This window comes from Colias croceus, chromosome 7, assembly GCF_905220415.1.
Source record: "Colias croceus chromosome 7, ilColCroc2.1".
NCBI classification, from domain to species: Eukaryota; Metazoa; Arthropoda; class Insecta; order Lepidoptera; family Pieridae; genus Colias; species Colias croceus.
The window spans coordinates 2,825,551-2,846,540 of NC_059543.1; the positions used below are offsets into that span (position 1 = coordinate 2,825,551).

General features: G+C 32.4%; 3 protein-coding genes across 4 annotated transcripts in view; 2 read left to right on the plus strand and 1 right to left on the minus strand.

Annotated features, from left to right (window-relative positions):
* Positions 1-1,290: 1,290 nt before the first annotated feature.
* On the minus strand, positions 1,291-14,824 carry LOC123693126 (Fanconi anemia group M protein). 2 transcript variants are annotated; one of them, XM_045638089.1, is made up of 18 exons: positions 14,502-14,824; positions 14,224-14,356; positions 13,881-14,064; positions 13,286-13,551; positions 12,859-13,005; positions 11,939-12,063; positions 11,384-11,627; positions 10,938-11,046; positions 7,913-8,014; positions 7,372-7,555; positions 6,849-6,918; positions 6,115-6,309; positions 5,655-5,841; positions 5,029-5,214; positions 2,806-4,889; positions 2,364-2,524; positions 1,899-1,998; positions 1,291-1,698 (listed from the first exon to the last, which is right to left on the minus strand). In XM_045638089.1, exons 1-18 carry the CDS (start codon positions 14,639-14,641, stop codon positions 1,483-1,485), a joined length of 4,833 nt encoding a protein of 1,610 aa, XP_045494045.1. In that variant the 5' UTR covers positions 14,642-14,824; the 3' UTR covers positions 1,291-1,482. The 2 variants fall into 2 exon arrangements, with proteins under 2 accessions (XP_045494045.1, XP_045494044.1); XM_045638088.1 differs by having other exon boundaries at positions 2,364-2,527.
* A 788-nt stretch (positions 14,825-15,612) lies between these two features.
* On the plus strand, positions 15,613-17,923 carry LOC123693099 (DNA excision repair protein ERCC-1). The gene is made up of 5 exons (XM_045638058.1): positions 15,613-15,868; positions 15,952-16,019; positions 16,413-16,607; positions 16,970-17,155; positions 17,606-17,923. The coding sequence occupies exons 1-5, from the start codon at positions 15,775-15,777 to the stop codon at positions 17,870-17,872; spliced, it is 810 nt and encodes a 269-aa protein (XP_045494014.1). The 5' UTR covers positions 15,613-15,774; the 3' UTR covers positions 17,873-17,923.
* A 2,395-nt stretch (positions 17,924-20,318) lies between these two features.
* Positions 20,319-20,990, plus strand: part of LOC123693474 — an 83,001-nt gene continuing 82,329 nt past the window's right edge. Inside the window, exon 1 of the mRNA XM_045638606.1 lies at positions 20,319-20,530. The gene's annotated coding sequence lies outside the window, so the exon portion shown is untranslated. The remainder of the gene's footprint in view (positions 20,531-20,990) is intronic.

Consider the following 20,990-nt stretch of genomic DNA (forward strand, 5'->3'; position numbering starts at 1 on the left):
TTAATGATAACATGCTGATTTAGATGTTATTTTCATAATATAGGTTCGAACAGACAAATGTTATAATATAAAAATAATTATGTAATAATCTACACTGAGTCAAATATTTCTTATAAGTTGAAAGAAATATGTTTATATATAAATTTAATTAATACAATTTGAATTTTATCTGATAAAATTGTGTGGTTGAAATTGGTTACATGTATGTTATCAACTACTATGCCACTATTTGCCTTACTTTATACATTTAAAAATGCATTCTATAGATTTCTAGAAAGTTTTTGAAAAGCAAATAAAGTATGAAAATAATACGGAACCCTAAAAAGAATATCGAAATGATTACATTTGATATCGAAACTATAGCTTGTTAGTACAAGAGCAATAAGAGTGAAATTAAAACTCGCTTTTTCATATCCGTAGGTTAATTTAATAATCGTATGCTTAGAATAGAAAAGAAATAAAAAACTCCACGATGCAGGTTATTAAAGACTTCGAAATAACAAATAATACAATCAAGATGGTGCTCATTGGTTGAAATTATGGTCGATATTTAGAACAAGAATTCGGAAAGTATCATTTGGAAATTAAATCAGGTTACTTGATGTCTTAAAACAGTATTACTTCCAGTTTGAGAAAGTGATGACTAGTCGACGACCTATAAATCTTTGTAATTTTTCAACTTTGCAATAATTAATACTGCTATAAAACATCATGGTAACCCCCAAGACGTCAGGATTGTTCATCTTATGGCATGTGTAATTTTTTAGTACATTATAAGAGGTCTCTTATTATATTCTCTGTAAATGACGATTTGTAGCATAAGTGGAAATAAAAAATCGTATTGATATGATGTTGTTTTATTTAGTGTACCTATACCTTAAACGTGCTTAGGCGATGATAATCTATAAGTTTAAATGGCAATTGTGACTATCATTATACTATATTAAAATTAAAGTCCTGAACCTGAGTAGAATTTATACTTTGTCTGTGGTAGAACTTATTTAAATAAAATAGAACATTTAAGAATAGAAGAAATATCTGCAGTGATGAATCATGGAGTAAAAATATAGGTTTTTAAATAAATCTCTATTCAGTCAGAGGCAACCTATCACTAATCCATTGCACACTCCCTCAACATAAATTTAAAATCAATTTCATAAAAACAGTTCCATGTACCCGGACTAAGCGGTTCGATTCCACATTCCTCATTCGAACCGCAAAGGACTGGAACATGCTTCCGGATAAATTATAGTTAATTAGTCTTTTAATATTAATCAATAAAAAAACAACTTCTAGTCCATAATATTTATTAGCAATAATCTTTTATATTACAAATTATCACAGAGATATCCAAACCAGTTGGATTGATTTTTACATAAATAATAATTAAGTTATATCATTCATAGAAGTATTGAAAATTCTTTTAACAATAATTATTATAATACAGATAAATACATATTTTATATTTATAAATGTTGATTCCTAAGAACTATCGTCCGAATCACTATTTAATCTTTGGACCTTTCTAAACTTCTTTCTAACAAGTGGACTTTCTCCATTATTCGTAACTGGGGAATTATTCTTTTTTGGCGCTTTTCTTTTCCTTCTCTTTTCTTCTAGAAGCATTTCGGCCACTTCCAATTCTGACATGTCGTTAGCTTGCGTTAGACCGATGTGCGAGTCCACACAGAAACTATCCTGAAAACGTAATAACATTTATTAGTGCGATGGTAATTTAATTAATTTATAATATGAAAATAAATGGAGAGTGGTTTTATTTAATATACTAAAAAGTTAAAAACCCGTTTTCGGCTGGACTAAATATCATTGACTCATATGACTTTCATTCGGCACCACATAATTTGGTGTAATTAAATAAGTAGTTTCTGTATACAAACCATTTCATATGAATCTTCTTCAACAAATTGCGAAAATATTTCTTCATTGTTGAATTTCTTCGGCAATGCGGGTATCTTGAAGACACCTTTGATGGGACTTCTGTAACAATAACATACTTTAACGGATATACATTTGAAAGATAAAATATCTAAACAATTATCGTCATTATTTCATTTTTGATAAAATAACTGTCCACTCAAGCTAAAAGATTTCCTTACAATGATCCACAGAAGTATAGTGTGGAATTTCATTTAATAATGATTTATTACAATGATTTTGTGAAAACTTGTTATACATTTTATAGACACAAGGATTTAATATCTAAGAAATAAACGACGGTAACAATTTAAAGTAGATTATAGTGTCAAGGTTAGTGTTTAGCTTTAGTAACTTAGGCTACAATATTCCGGTCGCAAAAATAAATAAGGAAACCGTCAAAAACATCTCTAAAAATCCCAACTCACTTGACAGACTGCAAGTAATGCGGCAACATATCAACGCCGTTTTCCTCGTCTTCACAGAGAAAGTGTTTCAAGCTGCCCACACTACTGTCTGATGCTGAATCACTCTCTCCATCTGTTGACACTTCCGCCTCTAGATCTAGGAACACGTTGGGTTTGGGTTTCTTCTGGAAGTAGTAGTCTTATGATAAATATAGTAATGTTTGTAAAGTTACGGTTTGTGACTTTTTGAATCTGTGGGAGTTAATAGAATAGTGTCTTTTTCTTATCTACTTAGTTTATGTACGCGTTAAAGTCCTTCAGTCCTTAGGGATATTTTTGCCTGGTGAAACTGATAATAAAAAAATAAAAATGTAAAATTATTTTTTATTTCCTATTTTTTACGAGTTGCGAGTTCTTTATATATTTATACGAGTATCTTAATATTATCCCACTGTATACTTACTTTGCGTACTTTATAATTGGATGTTTGCCTACTGTTCTTATTGAGGATACTTTTCTGACTTCTGAAGTCGTTACCAACAAAATCATCATCACTGTCTTCATGTCCATTATCTCTATTCATAAAGTTAATTTTACGAGGTGTAAGTTGGCTATCTCTTCGAAATTGTTGTAGAATATCCAGACTTTTAGTAACATTTTTTTTCTCGTCACTGTGTTTTTTATGAACATCTCTGTTTTTGGGATCCTTATTCTCTTTTTGTGTCAAAAATGTCGGGGAGTGGATTGCAAAATTTATATTACTATCATTTTCAGTGTTAATATCGAATTTATTTGATGATAACGCAGCTAAAACTTTCTCACGTAAGCTTAATGACTTCGCTTTAGTTACATCTAATTTCTGTTTTTTATTGAAATACGGGGATGATATAATTTCGTCATCTTCTTCTTCAAATTTTCTTTTAACAGTTTTTGGACTCGTATTTTGATCATTATTAATCGGAGAAATATTAACTGATTTATTTATTTTAACTTCTATTTCATCTTTTTGAGTTTTATTACAAAATGATGTTTTACTATCATTATACGAATCTGCCGTCGCTTTACTAATTATAGGACTAATACTAGGTTTCAAATTAATTGAGTTATCTTTTAAATTATTTAGACTATATTCTTGAGTATCATCTTCGGAATCACTATCACTATCTAAAATAATAAGGCTTTCGTGTTTTGTATTTTGTGTTTTATTATTACGTTTATTATTATTTGTTGTTTTATTTATATCTTGTTGTGTCATAAGAATTGGCGAAGAACTTCTTTCGTCGATTTCTATATTAGATTCTGAAGGTAATTGGGATTTTTTAATTGTAGAATTATTATTAGTACTGCTATTAATCATTTCAACTAGCTGAGTTATTGTAAACATGCTTTTGTTATTGCTTGTAACTGCTGTTACATTTTGAATTAAATTTGATTTTGATGAACTTGCGTTTGGAGCGCATACTTCAATATTATCTGACACATCTTCAAGTACTAATTTCTTCTTAGCATTGCTAACAGGAGTAGAACAATTTATGCGATTTTTCTTCGTGCTAAGTTGGAATTTTCGTACTTGACTACAAAGTATTGGAGATGTCGGTATTTCAGTCTTTAATCTACCAGACAATATGGACGGACTTTTAGGGTTATATTCATCATATTCTTTAGTATTTATAGGTTTGGGAACATTTGTATCACTTGTAATAACCTCTTCGCTGTCTATTTTGATTTCTTCATTATTGAGATCTTTTATATCAATTTCAATGTTTGCCATTGCGTCATCGTCAGAATCAGCAAAAATATCATCAATACTGTCTAAACCAAAGAAGCCTAGTGTATCTTTGGGATCTTCGGCTTTTAAATCACTTTTAATCTCTAGTTTTCCTTCATCGGGACTACTATTTCCAAATATATCTTCAATGTCACCGATATCAAAGTTTTTATCGGCTTTATCATTAATAACAACTTCTTTCTCTTCAACTGGAGAATTCGACAAATTAAAATCAAACTCTAGTTCAAAATTTTTGGAATGGTCTCCAATAGAAATGTTTTTATCTTCAGTGGAAAGATTGTTAATACTTTCATTTTGTTCTTTACTGCTGTCGTTCATATATCCTTTCGCGCATCTGAGTATAGAATCACTATTCATTTCATCAATAAGTGAAAGATCTGGTAAATTTAGAGTACTAAGTAATACAATAGGAGGTATACATTTCTCCTCAACCCTTTTCATCATTTTGCAGTCACATATGTTGGAGCATATAAAACATTTCTTAACACTGTTCGTAATTTCTAAATTGAGATCAACCAGTAAATTTATTAAACTAGTGGGTGTTCTCCCATCATTTTGTACGCCCAAATCATTTAATAATTTCGTATAATTCTTAGTAGATTTTGTAGCTGTACTGAAAAGAGCTCGGATATCGCCATCTCTTTTGTTCGGAGATTTGATTAGAGGAGCTTTAACTTTCTTTTTAGTTTGTTTTTGTTTTACAGGGGATGGTGCAATTTTGACTAGATTTTGGGTGGCGAAATCTTGCGTGTTGAATGCTGCAAAATTATAAATAGGTTATTGATTCAGTATGACCATTATTAATTAAGTTATAAATCAATAAATATGTTTGACATCATTTGAATTGAAAATTGTTCAGAAAATATACTTTAGAAGTAAAAAAAAAGGAATACAAACTAGGATTTTGCGTAGAGGGTGGTGCATCGAATCTCTTAGCATCACTACATTGTAACAATGACGTCAATATATCTGTATCTACAGAGTGTGCAATGTTCACCGTCTGTTGCGATGTCCTCTGCCATTCGAGCCATGAAGATAACTTTAGATATTTGTTCTCTTGATTACTTATAGCTAGAATAGAGTCTGAAAGGTATAAGATTATTTAATAGACCATATTTTACAGATTTTTGGCTTATTAAGAATTGAACAAGAAATAGCAACACATATTTTTCTATTCATAAAAATAGGTTTAGAATATGTACAGCGAACATTCGTATACGATAAATACAAATAGATTAAGAAAAGCCTTAGGCTGGTTGCAGAGCTTGACCGACCATCAGTGCGTACGTCAGTCGCGCTTGTCATATGTATAGAAATTCATAAAACCGTTCATAGCTAGACCGACCATACGCACGCGTATTGTCATGCGCATTAGTGTCATAGTCATACAATTGTTGATGCGTATCGTCAGGACCGACGGTACGCACTGACGGTCGGTCAAGCTCTGCAACCTGGTCTGGATTTTGCTATCAACCTGGTCTGGATTAAGCTACTGCTGATTTATATTTATATTTTCATGATACCTTTATTTTTACACCAAAGTTCCATCGCCGGCTGAAATATCTCTACTGTAGAAAAACCTTCAGGAAATTCTGTATTAAACTCTTGTTCTGTTATTAATTCATTAGATTCAGCTTGCCTCATATGAGAACTACTCGAGTTGCTTGTCGATGCTCTGCCATATAGCATACTTTTTATATCTTTTTGTCCCTATGGAAGTATAGAAAATAAACATTATGGTAAATTTTAACAACATATTTACTACTAAAATTTTACTGATATTAGACATAACATAATGCCGCTAAATGGCATAATTTTTATGGCAATCGCTCTGAATTTGAGCGATTGGCTTAAAAATTAGCAAAAATCTCTTCTCTTCTTCTTACGATAATTAGTAGCATCTTACGATAATTAGTAGCAAACATCCAAACAAACAAAATTTAACATTCACTCAATTCAATATACAGTATATCGAATACAAACCTTCTTAGCACCATCTGTATTTTTATCCTTCTCAACTTGTTTCTTAGCAACCGTGATGTGCATTTTATGACACTCTGGCATAAAGTCGTGTGGAATCATGCGCGGGTTTGCTTTGTACAAGTTATTCTCAACTTCTTTAGAGTGCAGTATTTTGTCGTTTAGCCCGTCCCTTTGCCGCATGCAGTCTATTAGAGTCTGTGTAAAATGGTAAGGTTTGCAAAAAATGGTCCTTCGAGTTTTCTAAAGTCAAAAGTTACGTTTATTATGTACTGACAATTAAAAACTTATGTTTGCAAGTGAGTTCATAAATATAAATTTATAAAGAATAGAAAAAATTCGATCACGAGGCGGGACTCGAACCGAATTTATATTTTTTGGTTTTATGGCATTCAAACTCAACTCAACTGAGTTGGTTAGGCATTCGCCCCGGAATGGCGCGAAAGGATGCGGGTTCGCGGCCCGCCTCGTGATCGAATTTTTTCTATTTTTTATAAATTTATATTTATAAAGCATTTGAATGCCATAAAACCAAAAAATATGAGTTCATAAATGTTATTTTATACATATAAAAAAATCTCCGTCAATAAAGCTTAATAAAAACTGGAATTGTAAAGATACACACAGATACACAGCAATGTGTATTTTAATTTTTTTAGGTTTTTTGTTTATTTACACAATATTTAAGTAGTGTTTTTGTTTATAAGATGTAAGTCTGTTATAATCAAAACAATTACCTGATGTTCTCTTCCTTCTGTAACTAATATATGCACTTGGCCTCCTCGCTCTCGACCGGTACGTCCGCATCTTAAATGGTAAAAACATTTTCTTACATAGCCACTTTGGACGTTTGATTTCGTATACATATTTGTTAGTTATGACAGACAGACGCGACCGACCCACTGATATAATAGTGTTCACTAAAATAATGGAAATATATTTTGTTTTTGCTCTGTTCGTATTGAATAAACTCCAAAAGTATTGGACCGATTCTACTGAGTTTGTTGACTAATCGAAAGCTAATTATTATGAATTAACACAGATAATACTTTTTTCCTTTTCAGGACGATCTACTAAATAAGGCAATAATTGAGCTTGATATATAACTAAAAAGTTACTTCTTTGCATAAAAAAAAATACAAAATTAATTTTATTAATACCTACTTACAAAGAAAATAAATGATATAAATTTTAAATAAAAATTAATAGTATATTAGTTTTTTATTCTTATCGATTAATTTAATTAGTTAATAAACCCACCGTTGTACCAGGCGCACAGGAGATCGAGTAGATATATCGAAGCACAGTATCAGATCGACGCTACCCACATCAAGCCCTTCTTCCGCGACGCAAGTACACACCAGTGTGTTACAGTCGCCCGCGCGGAACGCACGCATCACGCGCAGCTGCTGCTTTTGGGAGGTTATTGCTTTGCCGTCTTTGCCTGGTTAAAGGAACGAAAATATAAACAAGTAAATAAATTCTCTAGCGTGATGGTTCAGTCGTATGCAGTACCGAAAAAAATGGACTTGAATAGATGTTCATGGATATTTTATAAAATTCCGTCAATTTGAAAACAAAGCAAAGATTCATGAAATAGATAATTTAATAAGAAACGAAAACATAAACAATTTAAGTAAAGATAACGATTTTAGAATTCCAATCAAATTACAAAAATACGCCTTTATTAACAAATCTCAGATTAACAGCGCACACAAGACATATTTTTTGTAACCCGACACCAGTTAAACTTGGTATGGTAGTAAGGTATTTGTTTGTACGTATGTGGGAAGGTACTCACCGGACGCGCCCTGTCCCACGAACATCTGCGGCACGATGAGCGGTCGACACTGAAGAAGCAGGCAATGTACCAAATTCACACTTTCCCGGTACTCGCAGAACACTAAAAACAATTAGTTGTACAAATAACAAATAATTAATAAAAATAAATGGCATAGAAAGAAAGCTATTAGTTCAGGATACATCGCCCATTTTTGCAAGTGACTACTATCAAGCTAATTTTCCGTTTGTAGCTTTATTTTGATGAGACGCCCAATAATTTCGTGTACGAAACTCTCGATTGTGGTAGCTAACAGAGATAACAAGGATAAAAAAAATTTGATTTTATGGTTGAGAACCATATTTATTACTAACTGATTTTTTTTTTGTTCAATCTCAAGATAATTTCCTAAATTATTCGAAAAAATATTTGTCCTACAAAATCTATGGTTTGTTCAAAGAGTCCCCCTTTCCAAAGCGTATCGATAACGAGGTCATCATAAATGATTACTAACAAGCTGATTTTTTTGTTTTCACTTAGTTAATGTTTATATAATTCAACAGACATATTGTCCTACAAATTGCGTAATAAATATTTGAGAACCATCAAATCAAAAAATTTTATCCTTGTTATCTCTGTTAGCTACCACAATCGAGAGTTTCGTACACGAAATTATTCGGTGTCTCATCAAAATAAAGCTACAAACGGAAAATCAGCTTGATAGTAGTCACTTGCAAAAATGGGCGATGTATCCTGAACTATATACACTAGAATAGGTATATATACGAAATAATATTACGTATTAAGTACTTTAATATACAGGGTTACAGGTAAAGTCGATGTAGATCCGTTAAGGGCATGTAGTACATATCATTTCTGAATGATTTCACTAAATAACCTCCCATCCTAAACTTAACCGTTTTCGAGATATTCGAGTTTTAATTTTTTTTATGAAAATGCCCAATTTTTCGGCTATTCAATTGAATATTTTGAATTTTTTTGACTCTTATGATTATTTTTTTGGTTTTTTACATGAAGAATGAGATGCTTAATTACCTCAATGACTAAAATTGCACGTAAGTTAACTAAATAGGTCATAGTAGACGATCGAAACTTAAGAAAATAAGTACAAATTATAAAAATATATTTTTCTTTTCTGGATATCTCAAAAAATTATTATGGCACTTGCTCTGCAGATATGCTTAAAAACATCTACATTTTATCAGCTATCCAACGAGGTATAACACTCTAGGGTATTTATTAACCTCAAAGGTGAAACTTAGTTTCTAAGGCTACATGGCAGTCAGAATAAATAGCCCTTATTTAATCTTATTAATTTGACTTAAGTTCAGCATCATCATTTCAGCCTACTGGCTTCCACTATTGAACATAGGCCTCCCTCCAACCTTCATGCATCCATCGATATCCCGCTATCCTGACCTAGGAGATCATTCAGTTTTATAGCATTTTTTTTTGTTCACATCGTCGATCGTACAAATAATGACCGTACGCCAACTATTACTTGAGCGTAAGTGACTAGTTACTGGCTATTGTTTGGAAAATAACGTAATCGGTGCGTTGTTAACGCTAGTTGGCATACAAAGTCACTCACGCTCAACTCATAGTTGGCGTACAGATCGTCGGTGATTGTAGTGAGCTAGATGAAACAATAAATCAGTTCAAAATAACATTTATTCACCTAATGTTTTTGAATAAAATTTTATAGCTCATGTTCTACGTGTCCACCTTTATTTCGCACACATTTTCTCATTCCTTCACGTAGTCCACTTTTCACTACACCATGTGGTTAATGTTCTTCTTATGTCGTTAGCAGCATTTCAACAGCACACAAGCAGCAACCTTTCTTTGAGAACTTCCACTAACGATATGGGGTTGGGCTCACTGTAAACGAGGCTCTTCATGTGCCCCCATACATAAAAATCAATGGGGTCAGGTCGGGACATCTGGGTGGCCAGGGTAAAGGCCAACCTCGTCCAATCTATTTGTTAGGATAGTTACGTGTCCAACCATTCCCTAACGCTTCTTCTGAAATGAGCAGAGCAGCCATCATGTTGAAACCACATGTCCCGCAGTAATTGTAATGGGAGATCATTAGTAGGTCACCTAAGTCACACACATAAGTCGTGTGGGAATCCGAAAGCACAATAATTCGCATCTACCATGGACGAATCGCATGAGCAGACTAAAATGGATGGCAAGCCAACAAACGACCAAATACAAAACAATGGGCATGTTGTATCCCCAAACTTGTTTTTGCACATTATTTTTCTCACTCTCATCTGCATAAATCGTAAGTTTTCTCGCTCACACGCACCGGATTAACTTGAAGGACAATAGCCGAGGGACCCGTTAGACCTACTACCTGAACCTTTTCAACTGTGTTTTTTTCTATGAGTTTCAATACAACCATAGGTTGTTATACCTCGTTGGATAGCTGATAAAATGTAGATGTTTTTAAGCACATCTGCAGAGCAAGTGCCATAATAATTTTTTGAGATATCCAGAAAAGAAAAATATATTTTTATAATTTGTACTTATTTTCTTAAGTTTCGATCGTCTACAATGACCTATTTAGTTAACTTACGTGCAATTTTAGTCATTGAGGTAATTAAGCATCTCATTCTTCATGTAAAAAACCAAAAAAATAATCATAAGAGTCAAAAAAATTCAAAATATTCAATTGAATAGCCGAAAAATTGGGCATTTTCATAAAAAAAATTAAAACTCGAATATCTCGAAAACGGTTAAGTTTAGGATGGGAGGTTATTTAGTGAAATCATTCAGAAATGATGTGTACTACATGCCCTTAACGGATCTACATCGACTTTTCCTGTAACCCTGTAGATGAGTTTGCTATATAGAAGTTGAGGGTAGATTGAAATGTTATAAAATTTATGAAATATTTTGTGATCGTTATTTATAATTTAATAAAATGCAAGTGTATGTTTGTATGTAATAAAAAATTGTAAATTTGTATCACTAAATGTTTTAAAATAAGTTTAATTGTCTATTGTTTAATCCATACCTATAGCTCGCGTGTCTTGTCCTTTATCCTTTGCCTTTTGAAAATGATCCAGCATAATTTCCTTTAGTTTGTAAAACTTCGGGTGACCAAAACATAAGTTTTTTGGCATCTAAACATTAAAAAAATGTTTACATTATGAAGAGATAGAAAATTTTAAATGAAATCCATTTAAATTAAGGATATAAACTAAATAATTGCTGAATGTCTGATGCATCATTTCTGAAACCAGCAAGCCTGTTATATTTATTTTAGCCTTATTTATTTTTTATAAATCCTTTTTTTTTAACTTATTTTAAATGACTTTTGGTATTTGTGTTTATGCAATCACAAATACCAAAAGTCCTTATATGTTTTATTGCATAATCTTTATACTAGAAATGATTAACTTAATATATTCTCAATAGCTATACCATAAAAAAATAAAATTCTACTATAATAATACAAACCTCAGGCACAGTCCCATCAGGTAAAATGCTTCTATCCAAAGACAAAGGATTGATTCCTAAATCATCCCTCAATCTCTCCAATAGTGCTGTTAGAGAATCATCAGACTGAATCCAAGATTTTTCAGGATGCTCATCAAAAAAGTTTAGAAAAACTCTAGATCCATGCTTTATAAGTAACTCTAGGCCATGGTACAGGGCAATTAGGAGCGTAAAGTCTTTCATTATGATGTTGTGTTGTGGATGCCTAAAAATGGAAAGATTTCATGAGTTTTAAACAAATTACTTGTGATCAAATCAATCTCTACTAAGTATATTATGTCACATTTCCTTTACAATATACATCTGTATAGTTTATGGTTTTTAATACTTTTATAAAGTATAAAATACTTTTATACAGATCTATCCATGAATTCTGAAGTCATTTTTTTATAATATTATACTTAAACTGCCTAATTAGTTTTTATTATAGCAATAAAAATAATGAGACAAGGTGTTATAATATCTTGATATTATGTAATGTTATTTATTTAAATAAACATCAATACAGAAACATACCTGGCTCCTCTTTCCTTAGTTTGAAATTCTTTATAGAGCATAACAATTCGTCCTTTGGACAAGTTTCCTAAATTTTGTGGCAATATGTTAAACAGCTTCAGTCTCCTTGCATAACCATCTAAAATCTGAAATTCAATTAAACATTTCAATTTTCAACATTATTAAAATTAAATGAACAGTTTCAGCATGTTACATTGAAACAATAAGAAAGATGAAAGATGGTTATTTCAAGGCTGTTGCGAAAGGGGAAGTTGTAACGACACTTTTTGCTATAGTTGTGAGCCGTGAGGCGTGCGCATGTTTCTCTGTCTCTCTCTATCGGAGTCCCTTGACACTTCTCAACTTTTATTATTTGGGCTCTAATTCCCTTGAATAATGAAACGGATGACACCTTTATACATTTACTAGATTTCCGCCCGCGGCTTCGCCCGCGTTTGCAAAGGAAAACCCGCATAGTTCCCGTTCCCGTGGGATTTCCGGGATAAAAACTATCCTATGTGTTAATCCAAGTTACCCTCTATATGTGTGCTAAATTTCATTGTAATCGGTTCAGTAGTTTTTACGTGAAAGAGTAACGAACATCCATACATCCATACAAACTTTCGCCTTTATAATATATATTAGATATTAGATTAGATATACTAGATTTCCGCCCGCGGCTTCGCCCGCGTTTGCAAAGGAAAACCCGCATAGTTCCCGTTCCCGTGGAATTTCCGGGATAAAAACTATCCTATGTGTTAATCCAAGTTACCCTCTATATGTGTGCTAAATTTCATTGTAATCGGTTCAGTAGTTTTTACGTGAAAGAGTAACAAACATCCATACATCCATACAAACTTTCGCCTTTATAATATATATTAGATATTAGAATAACTATTAGAATATTAGATTGAAAAAAATTGTTAAACTTTGGAACTTACTTCAACATAGTGTTGTCGTAATTGTGTCAGTTCAGGACCCAGCTGAATTATAACAGTATTAATTTTTCTTGAGTGACTGTATGGTGCTACATCAATACAGTTTTCGGTTCTCAGTTCCAAATGTGCAATATTTAAACTCTTCACTACCTACGAAAAAAAATTTTTTTTTCACATTTAACTTTGAAATTTTTTTTTAATATTCGTATTTCTGCTTTTAAATATAGAACAGAAAAAAATAATAATAAAGGAAGTTAATTTAAAAATATCAAAGTTTTAGAAGCAGTTTTTTTCATAGTGGAAAATACACTGTTTAAACAGAAATACTTCAAGTCTCCATTTACATATATCTTAAATGGGTATATCTTCAATATATTGTCCGTAATCTATTTTAATTATTGTATTCAATATTAATAATAAAAAAACTTACATTAATAACATCTTCCACTTTACTCCCAGGGGTAGCGGACAAAGCGAGTATCCTATATGTCTTATGCCCCATATCACTTAAAGTAGAAACTATCTGACAATATGCATAATTGCCTCTCGCTCTATGTGCCTCGTCAATAACCAGACAGCGAATTTTGTCACTGGGGCAAATACCAGATTTAATATCATTGTATATTACTTGTGGAGTGGCGAAGAATACTCTCTTGGATTTCCAATGCTGCTTTCTAGTATTTACATGCATGTGCCCTGAAATATGTATTTTAAATTTATAAAGCGGAAGCTAAGGCGATTGGGTGGACGTGGCCGGAGGTGAAGAGCGTAGTGCAAGATAGAACGCGATGGCGGCGCACTGTGGACGCCCTCTGCCCCACATAGGGGACATAGGACAATAAGTCATGGCTACTATACTTAAAGGATGAGTACATCAGAATCCTGAATTGACAATGAAAAAAATTATTTATAAGTTAATAAATTTGAATAAATTAAGGGGTTCATTGAACTTTTTTCTTATGCCACATTAACAACAACTTTAACTTATTTAATTTCATTGATAAATAACTCATATTTGTAAATACCTGTCATTTCTATGGTATCTTTAGGAGGTAATGCTACAATATTGTAACAGGCCTCTATCTGTTGAGCAACAAGTGGTCTTGTGGGTGCTGTAAAGATAATCTTGCCGAGTGGATACCATCTATAGAAGTTGTACATAATAACTGCTGCTATGAAAGTCTTCCCAAGACCTGTCGGGAGGCTTACCTGAAATAATTATTTAATAAGTATTCTTACAATGAATAATGTATGTTTTTCTGTTGTAAATGTATTAATATTACTCATTAACAATGTGAAACTTTAATAAAAGCACTTTAAATTTGTCATTAGATGCTAAACATGGACAAACAATAAATTTTAACATACCAGAGTATTTTTTACAATAGAAGCTCTTATGATGTTGAACTGATAATCCCTCACAGGGTAGTTTGTAGGATAAATCCATGTTTTGCCTGTTAACCTGTCATAGCCACTTATTTCTTCGTCACAACATAGAGCACTGAAAAAAAGCTTTAATTCAATAATTATTCAGTCAATGCATTAAAATGCTGCATATTGCGTTTCATAATAAATATATTTTATACTGAATATATTATCATATTGATCGAAATGTTTATTTTGAATATGTTCAGTTATCACTTTACCTTACGTTAAGTGCACTTTTATTCGCATTTTTATCAGTGAACGTTGTGTCTTTAAATGCAGAATTATCAAAGTTAGCGAGTATAGCAGAATCATCAAATATTTCATCGTCATCGAAATCATTTTCGATATTTTTGTTCATGATTTATTGAAATTTCATGTCACGGTTGATTTTTAGATTACAACATAATTTAACAGTATTTAAATATTATTTAGCTAACAACACTATGAATTGTTCACATTTAAGCAATGGAATGTACATATTGATTATTGTAATTTAATAAAATAAATAAACCACAAAATTATAAACTTTAAAAAAGCAATTCTTCCCTCGAACTTTTCTAGTTGTCACTTGTCAACTGTCATTGTGACAGGCGGTCAGCTGTAGCCTTGGCTGTAGCTGTAGGTACTCGATATCCAGTATTTTGACAGTTTTGGGTAACAACCTCTGTGACAACCATAGGCACAGAATACATAATAGTAGCTAAACGCTACAGAACGGACACTCTCCGCCTCCCGCCAAAATTAAACACTTACCTCACCCCGCACGATCAGACATAAAATGGTCCATATTTTTCTACAGGGACGATACGCAACGAAGATTGACAACATCAATCAAATTGACTTAAAGTAATTTTATTATTTTGGATTTGTGATTATCGTTTTTCGTAGAAAATGGTTAGATATTGTGCTGTTTACGGATGTATTTCATCAGAAAAACGCGAATTTTTTTTTACGCTAGTCAAAAATGTGTCAACCATAAAGCGTTATCACACATTTGCAGTCTCTACAGTGTGACTGTCAAAACGATAATTTTGTATGGAGTGTCCGGGGTGTGCCATAGGCATAAACTTAATTCCAAGCTTAATTCATATCATCACCATATCATGAACGGAAAAGTTAACCAAAATCACTTGTGTATGTACATTTTTCATAATACTGTGGTGCTTCTGGGTGCTTCATATTAAATATTGTATTTTTAATATAATATAGTATTATTACTTCAAATTCTGAAGAAAAAAGAAATCTGCATTCCTTTGCACATAACTTGTCGAGGGGGTAAAACCTTAAAAGTAACGGTATTTATCGGATACTGGGTAGGGGTGGGGTAGGGTAAACCTGGGTAAACCGTAAACAGTCAATGTCGAATTGACATTTCAATTATATCATTTTATATTTTAATGAACCATCAACAAAGATCAGCCGGCTAAAACTCAGATAACCATCAATTTCAACGTAAATATTAAACGTTACAACAAAATATTAATATGTAAAATGGAATTAGAAGATGGTTTCGATGACTTGCTTGCAGAAATAAGTGAACCAACTTCTCCGAAGAAAATTAAACAAGATCCTGATTCTCAACCAGGTTTCATAATTCTTCTGAAATTTATGTATATTTTTACCCTTTTCTTATTTGTTAAATGTTATCTAAATGTTTAAAATTTATAGGAACATCAAAAGAAGGCAACAAATCTTCAGCATCTAAAACTCACTGTGTCTTGGTCAATCAGAAACAGGTAATTTGACTATTTATGTACTTATTCATCTGTAGGTTTAAAAATTAAGTTCTACTACACTCTTTAATACTTTGAGGAATACTGTTGTATTCTTTAAGCCATGAATGAATTATATATTGAAGCCAAGAGGTAGAGGACCTAGAGGGCTATCTGAATCACCCCCATGTATGTGATAACTCCTAACGATATGGAGGTGATTCGGATAGCCCTTTAGGTCCTCTACCTCCTGGCTTCAGTATATCCATACTTCTTGGGACACCCTGTAGAAAAAGAAGCAGAAGTGTAAAATAGGCTTTCATATGACAATAGGCTATGAAAATTGATACTTAAGTGAATCCATCTGCTTTACAACAGAACTCATTGACAGTTATTATAATATTTTACTATTTTCAGAGAGGTAATCCATTACTTAAATACATACTGAGTGTACCGTGGGAATATGATGATGTTATCCCTGACTATGAGATTGGTAAAACAATATGTGTACTATTTTTATCAGTACGGTATCATAACTTGAATCCAGATTATATAAATAACAGATTGAAGGAACTTGGGAAGAAATATGATCTTAGAGTGCTTTTGGTACAGGTTTGTATCACTACATAGTACAAAACAAAGTCACTTTCTCTGTCCCTATGTCCCTTTGTATGCTTAAATCTTTCAAACTATGCAATAGATTTTGATGCAGATTTTTTTAGAGTGATTCAAGAGGAAGGTTTTAGTATATAATTTATTAGGTTTAAGTCAAAGCGGGCGGAGCCGCGAGCGGTAAGCTAGTTTTTTATAATTATAACAATGAAGATTAGAAAACATTTATGCATTTATTATAATGTAAATTGTATTTAATTTCTTTTATGGTAAAAAAAATTAAAATTATAAATAAAAAAAATGTACCCACTTCAGAAGAAGGAGTTTTTCCTGTGAATGTTTATTAAAAATTTTTTTTACAGGTAGATATAAAAGATCCTCATGCTGCATTAAAAAATCTAACAAGAATTTGTTTGCTTACTGACCTAACTTTAATGTTGGCCTGGAGCCCTGAGGAAGCAGCCAAAATTATTGAGAATTACAAAATATATGAAAATAAACCACCAGATTTAATCATGGAAAAAGTTGAGAATGATCCACATCAAAAAGTGAGATTTTCTTATAACATTATTGAGTTATGAATATGAACAATTGTATTTATGATATAGATTTATAAAGAACTAGCTGTTCCCCGCGGTTTCACCCGCATTGCTCCGCTCCTGTTGATCTTAGTGTGATGGTATATAGCCTTATAGCCTTCCTCGATAAATGGGCTATCTAACACCGAAAGAATTTTTCAAATCGGACCAGTAGTTCCCGAGATTAGCTTGTTCAAACAAACAAACAAACAAACTCTTCAGCTTTATAATATTAGTATAAATATAAAAAAATCGATCACGAGGCGGGACTCGAACCTGCATCCCTTCAAGCCGATCCGGGGCGGGTGCTCGACCAACTCAGCCACTCGTGACTCGCCAGAGCGATCAAATTTATTCTATTCTTTCAGTTTTATGTGTCTAAGGGACACACATGTATTTATCATGTTAATGTTTTTCTAGATAGTAAATGCCTTAACATCAATCAAGCCAGTAAATAAAACAGATGCTATGACACTTATAACTACATTTGGAACATTGGAAAATATAATAAAAGCAACAGAAAGGAGGTTAGCGGACTGCCCTGGGTTTGGAGCGACAAAAGCAAAGAAACTGTATAAAGCCTTACATGAACCATTCTTGAAGAATAGCCAAAATAAACCAGACGAATTTGCAGGAGATATTAGTATAGAAGATGTTGAAAATGCTGAAAATAATGTAGATAGCTAAAAAATAGAAAATAAGTCTTAAATTATGAAATATATATTTTTTATTGAAAAAGCTTTTTTTTTTAATTTTCTGATCATGTACATGTAAAATATAAATATGTTATGACTGCAGTCATTATAAGCCATAAATTGGTATACCTATGCTGTAGATAACCACACTAGCCAAGTGCAGTTAGGCAGTTGAATAGTTTCAAATAATAATTATCGAAATAATTTATTACATAATTATAACAAAACAGATAAATCATTGTTTTGAATTTGCGCATCTAATTTTTGAAGTGAAAACTTCTTTAGCGGCGTTGGGTATAAAATCTTAAACTCGCGTCAGGACACGTGGCCTGATCGAAAAAGCGTAAGACGGATTTTTTTTTAGCCCTTATATTCCATGCGTAAGACGGATACCATTCCAAAATATCAAACATGCTGAACGTTAATAATCAAGTTTTCACTTCTGCCGGCACTCCCGGAGTGCAACCCGTCTTTTTTTTGAAGTGAAAACTTCTTTAGCGGCGTTGGGTATAAAATCTTAAACTCGCGTCAGGACACGTGGCCTGATCGAAAAAGCGTAAGACGGATGTTTTTTTTTTAGCCCTTATAATCCATGCGTAAGACGGATACCATTCCAAAATATCAAACATGCTGAACGTTAATAATCAAGTTTTCACTTCTGCCGGCACGCCCGGAGTGCAACCCGTCTTTTTTTGAAGTGAAAACTTCTTTAGCGGCGTTGGGTATAAAATCTTAAACTCGCGTCAGGACACGTGGCCTGATCGAAAAAGCGTAAGACGGATTTTTTTTAGCCCATATATTCCATGCGTAAGACGGATACCGTTCCAAAATATCAAACATGCTCAACGTTAATAATCAAGTTTTCACTTCTGCCGGCACTCCCGGAGTGCAACCCATCTTTTTTTTATATCTATATTGTAGGGGATACCTAGAAAAGCTTAACTTGAGTTTTTCGACCAAGATTTCCTATGAGCTTTCGTCGCCATCTTGAAAAAAGGGGTAAAATTGGTTTTTCGGCAATAACTCGGCTATCCGATGAAATTCGGAAATCACTTATAAGTCACTTTTTGTTCCTTTTTTATGCTCTACAATTAAGTCTGACCATTTTTACCGTATCGTGCATCGTTATCGAGATATCGATCGATAAAGTAAAAAATTCAGGACACATTTTTCTTTCTATAACATCGGAAAATCGAAGTTCATCAACACGCTCGAGAAGAATCCAGAGCTACTGTCATCGGTGGAATTATAAAATTCGATAGGTCGATTGATATTTCTTTAACACTTTTGTAACATCGCTGGTCATCTTTTATAACTCCGGTTTGGAAGGAGGTCAAACCGAATTTCTTAACATTGTCCTTTCTTTTCCTTGTCGTGGAATGTTTGAGTCATGACATGAAGTATTTTGGCAAACGCATATTATACCTATTTTGTAAACTGAAAGTAAACGAACTTGTTAATCCTTTTTTTCTTTATAAAGGTAAACGGAATATGTGCCTATTTATATTATAGTAGAATGTACATATATATTTTATAATTAAGAGCAATTATAGACAAGAATATAACTAGCGGGCCGCCATGGCTCCGCCCGTGGTACATATTTATCCTATAGCACTCGGGGACCACGTCAATATCCAATGGTCAAAGAATTTAGACATCTGTCCAATAGTTCCAGAGACTAGCTCGTCAAACAAACATACAAGCTCAACTTCAGCTTAACGTTACTAAACAATACGGTAGAGAATAATATTAATTTTATAGATTTAGGACCTACTTCCGGGAGATATAAAATATTTCAAAACAAATTAATAATAAATATTTATAACGAAAACTTATTTGATTTGCGTAAGACTTCATAATGGAATCCAATTGTTTTTTTTTAATAATACTTCTTTAATTACGATTACCATCTACTGTTGCACATAAGGTAGAGTCTCGACTCTAGCTGATAATGTTGTAGAGTATGTATTGGTGATTGCGTATTTTTTGTATTTAGTTTTGCGTCTTTATATAACGTAACTCTACAATTTGTATAATAAAACAACTTACATATCAAAAGGTAGAGTCTAGATGTTGTTGGTCATCCGCAATTATCTTCACATGAAACACAATATTCCTATTCCCTTCCTATTCCCATGAAATATAGTAGAGATGTTGTGAAGCTTGGCCGCTTTCCTTAATTCATTTTTTATTAGATAGTAATGTGTTCGGACAGGGCGGTTGCTTCAAGACGCGCAACGGGGTTCAAAATAAAACAATCAGCAGCTCTAAACCGGCTTTCCTCGCGGTCGGACGCGCGTTGCTTTAGCTGGTCGATGCCCGCGAAAAATAGGCGGGATTATTTGAAAAAAGAATGCGTTATTTTTTTTTAATTAAAATAATAAGGCCATTGTTTTACTTATTTTAATTTTGTGTTAGATTGAAAACTTTTATAATATTTATTTTTAAAATTAGATTATTTTAAATTAACATTTTTGTGCTCGAACTCGAAATATAACTATGTACATTTAAAAAGTGTATGTTAATATTTTCGACTTAAGTGTTACGTGTTAAATTGAACTGAAACAATAGGTGAGAAAAACGTTACCGTTTGGAAGTTGGGATAAAACTTCTTTTGTGTTGAACTTTTTTGGAGCAACAACATGTTAAAGTAAGTCTAGTAATTTAAAACTAATTAAAAACTTAATTGCACAGTTGTAATGGAATTTTGATTTGGTGTATTTAAATTTTGAAATTTGGTCGTTAGTCGTTACGCTGTTATCACTAGACCGGTTTTAGTACGTTGTGGGATGGAATAAATAGACTGCAATGTGACAATATCCAACAAATTTAACAGGTTAAAAAAATAAATTTAAAACTTATCTGTAGATATACGAACAACAATACAATACATTATACAACTTATCAAAATAATTTGTTTGAGTCATATACTTATCAATCAAGTATTTCAACAAAATATTGTGAAAGCCACATAAAATAAAACAATGTAGGTAACTACTTACCTATGTATTTTTATCAATTTATTTCTTTTTTAACACGTATACAAAAATAACACGAATAGCATTGTTTATGAAATGACATAAAACCAGCTATAGTAGGCAGTTTATCAT

Excerpts from the sequence above, each read along its gene's own strand:
- LOC123693126 (XM_045638088.1), bottom strand. The coding sequence starts at position 14,641 with ATGAACAAAAATATCGAAAATGATTTCGATGACGATGAAATATTTGAT. Across the intron at positions 11,047-11,383 it reads CTGATGGGACTGTGCCTGAG|ATGCCAAAAAACTTATGTTT; the intron begins GTTTGTATTATT and ends TTTAATGTTTAG. Across the intron at positions 1,699-1,898 it reads AAGAAGATTCATATGAAATG|GATAGTTTCTGTGTGGACTC; the intron begins GTTTGTATACAG and ends TTACGTTTTCAG.
- LOC123693099 (XM_045638058.1), top strand. The coding sequence starts at position 15,775 with ATGGAATTAGAAGATGGTTTCGATGACTTGCTTGCAGAAATAAGTGAA. Across the intron at positions 15,869-15,951 it reads AGATCCTGATTCTCAACCAG|GAACATCAAAAGAAGGCAAC; the intron begins GTTTCATAATTC and ends TAAAATTTATAG. Across the intron at positions 17,156-17,605 it reads AGAATGATCCACATCAAAAA|ATAGTAAATGCCTTAACATC; the intron begins GTGAGATTTTCT and ends ATGTTTTTCTAG.